At 45.7% G+C, this 10,797-nt stretch overlaps 1 protein-coding gene across 1 annotated transcript in view; it reads left to right on the forward strand.

The window, feature by feature from the left end:
• Cpm (carboxypeptidase M) overlaps positions 1 to 9,289 on the forward strand; it is a 58,162-nt gene extending 48,873 nt beyond the window's left edge. Inside the window, exons 8-9 of the mRNA XM_076920307.1 lie at positions 1,968 to 2,116; positions 5,148 to 9,289. Coding sequence (XP_076776422.1) covers positions 1,968 to 2,116; positions 5,148 to 5,390 — 392 coding nt within the window. The 3' untranslated portion in view covers positions 5,391 to 9,289. The remainder of the gene's footprint in view (positions 1 to 1,967; positions 2,117 to 5,147) is intronic.
• The last annotated feature ends 1,508 nt before the right edge of the window (positions 9,290 to 10,797 follow it).

The following is a 10,797-nucleotide window of genomic DNA, read 5'->3' on the forward strand; positions in this document are numbered from 1 at the left end:
TTTAGACACTTCTGGTCTCTGCCACACTGTTCATTCACTGATACAGTTCACCGGGTGCTAGGAGACTTGCATGTCTGAGACGACGACTCATCTGGAAGGCTCAGACCTGCCCTGTGTGGGAAAGAGAAGCCTCCGCTGGAGCACAGGAGCGTGGAGGCTCAGACGCCAGCGGAGGCGCCAAGCTGTTAGGCTGGTGTCCTGGTGAAAGCTCATGAAAACGTTAGATTTCAGTGTGATCAGAAGTTGGAGTAAGATCTGCCTGCTGTACGCCAGCCTGTTCTGTGGCTCCAGAGGGGCTACTGGGACTCACAGAATTCAGTCTAAACTTGGGCTCTGTAGTATCAGGGGCTGTGTTAGAGGCTGTTCTCATCATGAGCCGGAAAAGAGTCTCTTTTGAGACCCAGGTAGCTTGTCTCATCTCTGGGAAGCAAAGCATGATGATGCCCGGCTGCTGCCCCGGCTTTCCCTGGACTCTAAGGCAGATCTGAGCCTAGAGGCTGAGGAATGGCTCACTGCCCTCAGGTAACTAAGCCTTAAGAAACTGGGTAGATACTGAGCTCCTGAATTCCACTGGGCCAAGAGGTAGATCTTTCATCAGATCCAGAACAGAGCACCACCCCATGATCAAGTTTAAAGGAGATTTTTTTTCTAAGATAAGGAGATTTTTATTTTTCTTTCATTAGATATTTTCTTTATTTACATTTCAAATGTTATCCCTTCTCCAGGTCTTCCCTCTGGAAACCCCCTATCCCATACCCCCTTCCTCTGCCTTTATGAGGGTGCTACCCCACCCACCCACTCCCCCCTTCCCGCCCTGGCATTCCCCTACACTGGGGCATTGAACCCCCACAAGACCAAGGGCCTCTCCTCCCATTGATGCCCGACAAGGTCATCCTCTGCCACATACACAGTGGGAGCCATGGGACCCTCTATGTGTACTCCTTGGTTGGTGGTTTAGTCCCTGGGAGCTCTGGGTGTGTGTGTTGGGGGGGGGGTTCTGGTTGGTTGATATTATTGTTCTTCCTATGGGGTTGCAAACTTCTTCAGCTTAAAGGACAATTCTTCAGGGGACAGTCCTGGCTCCCACTCTGAATGGTGACCAGATTCCAGTTTTCCCCACGGAGCATTCAGTGCATCTCTGAGGGAAGGTTGCACCTTCCTTCCTGCAGACTAGACGAGAATGTGGTGTCTTTGCTTACTGGCTGGTGTTTTTCCCCAGTGTTGACTTTCCCCCTCTCCTGCTCTCACGGCTCTTTCTGAGCCTTCGGGTTTGCTGGTCTCTTTTCAGTCCCTGACTTCAGCACTCTGAATACACGTTAAGGACAAATATAAATGAGACTGAAAAGACAAAACGAGGAAAGAAAAAATGACAAGTTTGCAGAGCTGACCTCCATAAAGTGGAGAGGAAACATGGCCTGAGGAAACGTGGCCTTTGGTAACATACTCCCGAGTGAAAGAGCCAGGAACTGAACCAGAAAGGCACCAGAGGGCCATCTAGAGCAGGAGGTTGCTTAAGAGTTGAGATAGACTCTTGTTTGGTTGAGACAAAGGTACTTTGTTGCTAATATCAAAACCTTCATCTTTCCCCTCCGTCTTTTTTAGAGGACACTTTATCAAGTGCCTGGTGTTTTTCTTTCATGACTGAGAGTAGCTATTTGGAGATAGCCCAAAACCTTGTTACCCTTGGGTTTTGTTTTGGTTTTTCATTCATGTCCTTAGGCATAAATGATGTTATCTTCAGATAGTCCAGTTTGTCACTGGAGGGAACAAATCAGAATCGTGACCGATGCAGTTCAGGGGAGAGCATTTCCTGGGATGCAGGAAGTCCTAGGTTCCATCCCCAGCACTGGGAACATAGAAGTCTTGAAGTGGGCAAGTCTAATACAATGCTTTAGCGTGGATTCCAGAGGCTGCCGTGGATCTCAGATCTGGGCGTTTATATTTAATTTTTTCTTTTTGCCTTGCAGGTATAAAGGGTCAAGTGTTTGATCAGAGTGGAAATCCATTACCGAATGTAATTGTGGAAGTCCAAGACAGAAAGCATATCTGCCCGTTTAGAACCAACAAGCTTGGAGAATATTACCTGCTTCTCCTGCCTGGGTCGTACGTGATCAACGTAAGTGAGCAAGGCCTGGTATTGTACAGAATGCAGAGCTCACCTAGGACGCTAATGCTAAGTGGACAGCAAGGCCGGAGGAAAGGCTAACATGAGCCCTGCAGTACGAGAGGAATGGAAGATAGAAACAAACCAGTTGGAGGGAGGAATCATGTTTAGCCTTGCAGTGGTGACACATGCCTTTGATCCCAGCACTTGGGAGGCAGAAGCAGGACAGATCTGAGTTCAAGGCCAGCCTGGTCTACAGAGCAAGTTCCAGGACAGCCAGGGCTACACAGAGAAACCCTGTCTCGGGGAGGTGAGGGGAATCATGTGTTTTCCTAATTGGCAGACAATTAATTATAGAAGCCAAGTATCATGTTTTCCACGTATGTGTCTGTGTGCTGTAGCCCACTTGCGGAAGTCAGTAACCAGCTTTGGGGGCAGTTTGCTCCTTCCAGCATACAGTCCAGAGACTGAATCAGGCGGTTGGGCTTGCTGGGCAGGTGCTTTAACTGATGAACCATCCCACCAGCTCAAGATGGCTATGCTAATGAACAGGTACCCTTATCAGTCACACCAGGAGGAAGCCAACGTAAGTCAAGGTGCCTTGCAAGTAGCCCTGTCAGAGAAGTCAGGGTGCAGGAACACAGACACCATATGGTAAGAATGAATGAAGGAGAACTAGGAAGACGAGAAAAGTTGTGGCTGGAAACCACTCCAGAGGAAAGAGAGAAGCGCCTGGTAACAGCCCTGGCACCAACTGAGGACAGTGGGGAGGTGCCAGCAAGCACCAGTGTGGCAGGGGATATTGAATGAGGAATCACAAGCTTTAAATCCAGTCCAGAGAACTCCCCTGAAAGTGACTTTTCTGTTACAAAGAAGCCTGTCACTTTTCCTTGCTGTCCCATAGCCACTGCCAAACACCATCTTGGCCTGGGAGCTGGTAGCCAACTTAGACTCTGGCAGAAGCCTTGGTCCAGTACACATTTCACTAAAGATAAACCAGAACCCCTCCTAGTCCATGTTACAAGCCCAATGCCGTCTCGGTCTGCCCCACAAGATCTAGGGAAGTCCCTGGCAGCCACAGCGTTGGCACCGTAGCGAGCCAGCGCCTCAGTCCATAGATTCAGCACACCTGTCAATCAAGAGCTTAGACTGGTGGTGCCAGCTGGGTCCCGCAGCTCCAGGAACAGAGCTACCAGGTGGCTCCAGACCTACCACTCACTCTTCCCAACCACAGTTATAGATGCAGATGTCAGTTTCCCCTAGGTATAAGGAGTGTGGAGATATACATATATATGTGTGTGTATATGTATATATATCAAAGTCTGTATGTAAAAGGCTCATAGGTAGTGCCATATGTATTGGGGAAAAGCCTAAAGCAATTATTCTCTAGTCAGGAGCAAGGCAAATCCAGGAGATCTTAGCAAGCAAGAATTAGGCAAGAAAAAAATGGATATAAGGATTGGAAAGTAAAAAGTTAATTATCTTTACAGATGTCATAGGTTTTATGCTTAGGGAAAAAAGTCTAACTTTCATCAAAGAGCAGCTGAGGACTTACAAATGAGGTCCAGGAAGTTCCAGGATGAAAAAAAAAAAATCAATATGGGGGAAAAAGTCAGTAGCATGTGCAAACATCAGTAGTCAACTTGGTGAAAAAGAAATTAAGGAAGGAATCCCATTCACCATCGCTACAAAAAAAAAATGAAATATTTAGAAATTAACCAACAGGCCCTTGCAATAAAAATCGTAAACCAGGTATGGTGGTACATGGTTTTAACCCTCTCACTAGAGAAGCAGGGTTCCAGGCCAGCACTGAAGCCCTGTCTGGAGAAAAGAAACTTACAAACCACAAATAAACGCAATTATGGAGAAGACACAAAAAGGACAAGCAACCCCCCCCCCCATTTGTGGACCAGAAGTGAGTGTGTGTGTGATGTGTGTGATGTGTGTGTGTGTGTGTGTGTGTGTGTGTGCGCGCGCGTGTGTACTTGAAAACAAGGGAAACAGTTCAAGGCATTTATGTAAAGCAATGAATTTTTTAGATAGAGCCTCAAAAGCACACACACACACAAAAATTAAGATAGACAAAGAGAAGCAAACCGAGAAGCATGGCAGTGGAGCCAACAGCAGATTGTCCCCGAATCTTCAGAACTGGGAGAAAAGATCTGCAAATGACTTCTCTAGTTAAGAGATTAGTTTCTAGAATATATAAAGCACTCATAAGAAAGCCGGCACTGGCCAGAGGCAGGTGGATTCAGTGAGTTTGAGGTCAACCTGGTCTACATAGCGACTTCCAGGCCAGCGAGGGCCTCAAAACACAAAGCAGTCACAATCTACCTGAAGATTCACAAGAACAAAACTAGTTTTTAAGACAATTGAAGTTTTTAAAAGAAAGCGGTAGAGGGGCTCTGAAGACCTGGGTTGAATTCCTGAAACCCACAGGGCAGCTCACAACCGACCAACCGCGACTCCAGTTCTAGGAGATCTGCTGCCCCCTTCTGTTCTCTGCAAGTACTGCATGCAAGTGGTAGACACGTGCAGGCAAACAAAAACAAAAACAAAAACGTACCCGTGCATGGTTTTTTTTTTGTTGTTTTTGGTTTTTTTTTTTTTTTTTTTTTTGGCTTTTGTTTTTGGCTTTTGTTTTTGTTTTTTAAAGGAGGGGCAGGGAGTAGAGTTGTACAGCTTAGCTCAGTGGCAAGGAGAATGGGAGTAAATTGGAGAAAGAATTTCTTTACAGTCTTGATAGCCAATAAGGATACTGTAGGCGTGGTACAAAGGAAAGCATCTTTACCCTGGCACATTGAAAACTACTCTGGCAGAATCGGCCGCTGCTTCCTCCATTCAGTCCTTTCCTTCACCAGATGCTGAACCCATCTCTGTTCTTACTTCATTTTGTAATTCCTGGTAGCAGCATTTACACCTATGGTCTACATCCGGAGGCGTGGCCCGCTCTCAAGCCACGCACGCACCGCCCTGGGGGGGTGGAGATTGACCCCACACGCAGCTGATACCCCTCAAGTAATTGTTTCTTGTTCCATCTCAGGTTACAGTCCCTGGACATGACTCATACCTCACGAAGCTTACTGTTCCAGGGAAATCCCAGCCCTTCAGTGCTCTTAAAAAGGATTTTCACCTCCCATTGCGACTGCAGCTGGATTCCGTCTCCGTATCAAATCCTTCATGCCCAACGATACCTCTGTACAAATTCATGCCGAGCCACTCTGCTGCAACAAAGCCTAGTCTGTTCGTGTTTTTCGTGACTCTTTTGCACATATTTTTCAAATAAAGCAAAATGTGAAACTCAATCCCCTGGAATCAGGGATTACTCAAGGTTCTGGCAACTCTCCCCCTTGTGAGACTGCAATGGGATAGACTTCACTGTTTTCCTTAAAAAGAAAACCGGATGTTTCCAAACCTGGCCTAGAGCAACCTGTAAGGACAAAAGTCGGTCTTCAGTCTGGATAAAATGGAGGTCACTTCCTAGCAACCGCTGCCCATGTAAACCCATCCCAAAGGGGTCCCAAACACTTGGAAGAAAGTTCAGAAGCAAAACAGACATCCCTACGAGAAAAACAATTTGTATACGGAGAGCCACGTGGATCAAAGCCACAAGAATGGACACTTTCTGATCACCTGAACACCTTTCCCTAAGTGTTATTTGTAGAGAGCTAATACTGCCTGTCAATGGTTCTCCCCCAAGGAAGAAATTTCTAGATAACAGGACTAAGAACATTTACTATTGCCAGTGTTCTAAGGATAAACATGTCGGATGTAGCTACAGATGAAGTGGCCTCTGTCTCTGGTGCCTTTACCCTGGCCTCCCTGACCCAATGCCACAGTCCTATGACGATGACCCCTCCTATGTAACCCTGGTCTCTTGCCTGAGCCTCAGATGCAGCCCTAGCTGCTCACCAGACACACCCACCTGAATACGACTATGGACTCGGGTTCCTCCTGTTGACAGTTGAGACGCCATGAGAGGCTGTTCGTTTCCCATATTCAGTCCCTGGAAGCTGCTGTATTGATCCTTGCCAGCCTCTCCAGGCCATCTAGCGCCCCTCACTGCTGACCCAGCTGCTGCTCATGGCTATCTGTGCCAAGTCCGTCTTCCACACAGCACCAGGGGAGTTTGGCTGCCCAAAGCTCCCCTGCTCCCTGAACATAACACAGTGCTCGCAATCCCAGGTCTGGATGCCGTTCTGATTGTGCCATGCCTTGTTTCCTGCTTAGTAAAATTCCATTCCATGGCGACTGGTCCATGGCGACTGGAATGGAATTTTACTGAGAGGTTAAGAGCACTGATTTGCTCTTCCAGAGGTCCTGAGTTCAATTCCCAGCAACCACATGGTGGCTCACAACCATCTGTAATGGGATCCGAGGCCCTCTTCTGGTATGTGTGAAGACAGTGACAGTGGACTCAGATACATAAAAGAAACAAATTTTACAAAAGAAGAATTCCAAGCATCATCTTCAATCAGGAAGCCCATGGAGTTCCAGGTGGTTGGGTTCAAGGCTGATCCTCCAAAGAAGCTGCTTTTAACTAGTGAATTTTCAGTGCCGTGGTGTGGAACTACGCCATGCTGGCCTTCTCTAACGCGCCGTGAGCTCCCGAAGACCAGGAGCTACTTGAGAAACATCCATTCTTAGAGCCTGGAACAAAACAGGAAATAAATGGTTACAGAGCTGTTTCAGCAACCTGCTACAGACCTTTCCAGAGCTCTGAGGATTTGAGTAGTTTTGCGAAAATAAGTTTTATGTTTGGCAACATTCACTCACGAGTGTATACACACAGACACACACATACATACTTTCATGTGTGCGTCAAAAAAACAAAATCCAAAGAAAAATGCAAGTGAGCACACTGTAAAGCTGGAGAGAAAGGCATTTGCTGGCTGTTAACCAGCATCCGCACTGCCTTCTAGACCAGAAAACAAATTCTTACAATCAGTTTGAAGTAGAAGTGTCCCCTGTGAAAGTAACTCTATTCTAACACATTAGAAGTAGAAAAAGCTGGGAATGGTGGCGCACACCTTTAGTCCCAACACTCTGGAGGCAGAGGCAGGTGGATGTCTTCGTTCACATAGTCAGACCCTGTCTCAAAAGTAAATTTTAAAAGGATAAATATCAAACAGGAAAATCAGCAGTAACCTGCACCTTGGAGGTGCAGGTTTCTGAGTGCAGTGCATTTTCTGCAGGAAGTGAAAACATGGCAGGGTTTGTCAGGCAATGAAGGCTTGAGACTCTAAAGAGATACATGGGCACCCTGGTGCCCTTTCTTGGTGCCAAACCTAGTCTATATTTTAATATCAATAGTATGCATAGCTTTTTAACCACTTTGAAAATAGCATGAGTATCTTGATCATTTTATTTAAATAAACATTAACTTATGCCCTGGAAAGCATGTACTAATAGTTCAGAAAGGGATCAGGGTATATTACATTTGAAGAATATAAGACCAGGTATGGTGGCTGGTCACCTGTTATCCCAACTCTTGGGAGGCTGAGGCAAGATGGACACAGTTCAAGGCTAGCCTGGACTACAAGTGAGACCCATCTTAGGAAAACAAAAACCATCAAGTATGTAAGAGCAAATTTGGTTTGCCATCAGCTGGGTGTTCGAGTTCTGACAGGACCCTTTCCTAAAACTGTGTGAAAGGAAGTGAGTTGTTTGCTCATGGGCCTAACAGGAGGCTTGTTACTGAACTAACTTACAAGTGGACTTGTCTTACCGGAGACTGGCCCAGGGCTTTGCACAGGACCATCGAGCCACAGCTACGTCTTTATTGTGTTACTTTTTGTTCAGACACAGCACCTCCCTAAGTTGTGTAGGCTGGACTTGGAACTCACCTTAATCCAAACTGGCTTTGGACCTGCCTGCCTTCGCCACCGGCCTGAAACCGCTGTATCCATCTAAAGATAACTGAAATTACTGAAATCAGAAATTACTGAAATCAGAAGTTACTGAAATCAGAAATCTGTATCAAAACCCAGTGTAAAGATCACTTAAACAGGGTGAGGGGGTTGTAGGTCAGTGACAGTGTGCTGAGCACACACAAAGGCTTGGGTTCAATCTCCATCAACCACTGCCCACCAACACAAGACAAAACATGACCAGGAAATTATTCAGTGGTCCGGGTCCTCAAGACTTGTGTTTCCCTCTGCCAGGTAGAAAAAGCACAAGGAACATTTGGTGACTATTTTGAAGGCAATGTACCTTACTACAGGTGACATGGAGATGGAAATGCTGGTTACAAGAACCATGTCCACTTCAAGAAAATTTTCACAAAGTGCCTGGTTTACACGTGTGCCCATTTGAATTAAGATGGTAAAATCCCAGCACTCAGGAGGCAGAGACAGGTGAATCTCTGTGAGTTCAAGGCCAGTCTTTTCTACAGGGTTCCAGGACAGCCAGGGCTATACAGAAAAAAATCCTATTTCCGAAAGAATCCAGGTTTCTCAGACTTGAATTCTGCCTGTATTAAAATGGTGCACACCAGCTCTGCTGTCCAATGGACGAGCTGATGCTGAGTTGAGAAGTACCTGTTTTTAGGAAAACAGGTGTACAAATCCGCATAGCATACCTGTTCTCCCGCTGCAACGGGAGTTGAGGGGCATCTAGGAGGTTTTTGTGAGCTCACTTCTGCCTTTCTGGTGACCTCAGGTACAGGGGAGAATGATTGCTGGAGTAGGTGGAGAGCATCATGTTCTTGGTGCCTGTGACAGATTCCACACCGAGTTTGTTCTAGACTTACATCACTAATAAGCAGACACTGCACTGTGTCTCACTGATCGCTTAATCATTCTTGAGCTCACAAGCCAACCCACAGCTCTTTGTGAGAGGCTTCATGCTGGTTTTTGTTTTACAAGCTTTCTAAGTGATTCTTGTCATCAAAAAGCATAGGAACAAAAGCTATTAAAGACGCTCAGATTGAGTCGGGGCAACGTTGGCCCACACCTTTAATCCCAGCACTCCAGAGGCAGAGGTAGGGGCAGATGAATCTCTGAGTTCAAGACCAGCCTGATCTAGAGTGAGTTCCAAGACAGCCAGGGCTACACAGAGAAACCTTATCTCAGAAAATAAATAAATTCTAAGATTATAACATTTGCTTGGGAGGGACCATGACTACCTCTGAGCTTATTTTATTTACATTATCTGATTATCAATAAAGAATATTCACATAGTGAATGTTGTCTCTTTCCATTACTGTTTTGTTTGCAAAAATAACAAAATCTCCAAACTAGAAAAGACTGTCAGATGGGGCTAGAAAGATGGCTCAGGATTAAGAGCCTGCCAGGCACTCCTAGTTGATACACTTAGATCTAAGTCGAAGGTCACTAAAGGAGTAGCCTGTCTGTGACCTTGATTTTGGCCTCCCATGAAAGGAAGCGAATGAATATTTCAGCAGAAAAGGTTTTGGAGCGGGGAAAAGCAAACAGCCATTTCACAGGGATCCAGAGGATTGTAGTTCAGTTGGCCCAGAACATATAAGCTGGATGGCACACAGGTGGCCTCACATCTGAGAGGACCTGGTGAAGGGATTGGTAATACAAAGCTATTTTTGTTTAGAGTTTAAGGCCAATTTGGGTTATGTGAGACTATAAAGACCACCCAACAAGACACTGAAACCAAGCATGATGGCTCATATCTGTACTTTGAGCACATGAGAAGGCAGTAAGATCAGCTAGTTGAAGGCTAGCCTCTGCCACATATCAAGTTTGAAGTCAATTAATAGGGTGTTATTATAACCCTGTATGAAGCCCCAAGTAACAGGCGTGGGGAGTATAAACAAGTATTAGGAGATTCATCCAGTATCAAAGTAACCAATCTAAAAGCGTGGTTTGGGAATTTGGAATGTGAGGGATTTTGGAATGTGTGACTATTTTGATGATTTCATACTGTTAAGATAGTTTTCTGAAGGCAGCGGGACACTGACTGAAACAAAAATAGTAATTAAAACTGCTCAGACAGCACTAATTAGACTCACTGGGCTATTAACAACAAAAGGAGCCACCAAGGAAGTTGTGAGGGATCTGGGAAGGACTGGGAAAGGGTGAACAGATACAATCTAAATACACCATGCTCACATATGAAATTACCCAATAAAAGTATTGTTTTATTAACACCTGCTGAAGCTCTTAAGGGAGCTACCTCTGAAAAAGCATGGGAGGGCTGGCAACGGGCTGTCAGTAAAGGGCTGAGATGGAAGCATGAAGACTCAGTTCAAATCCCAGCATCCATGTGAGCTGCAGCACAGGACAGTGAGTGTCTTGTGACTGCAAGAGACAGGCAGGCAAATCCCTGGGACTTGCTGGCCAGCTAGCCTAGCCCAATCTGTGACCACCAGGACAATACAGCACGCCCTGCTCTTGGAGAAGACAGGGTTAGGTTCCTCACATGGACAGGATGTCGCACCATTGAACAAACTCGGGTTCTAAGGCTTTGTTCCCCTCTTCTGGCCTCTTCAGGTACTGCATGCATGTGGTTCAAGGTAATGTATGCACATAATACATATATATGTGGACAAAATATTCACACACGTTAATTTTTTAAAGGTAGTGAGCAATGGGTTAATTCCCAGCACCCACCTGTCTATAAGTCTAGTTCTAGGGTTCCTGTCACCCTCATAGACAGACATAACCATAGCACCAATGAACATAAAATGAATTATAAAAAAAAGACCATTGACAGAAAAA

Source organism: Arvicanthis niloticus, chromosome 22, assembly GCF_011762505.2.
Source record: "Arvicanthis niloticus isolate mArvNil1 chromosome 22, mArvNil1.pat.X, whole genome shotgun sequence".
Taxonomy (NCBI): Eukaryota; Metazoa; Chordata; class Mammalia; order Rodentia; family Muridae; genus Arvicanthis; species Arvicanthis niloticus.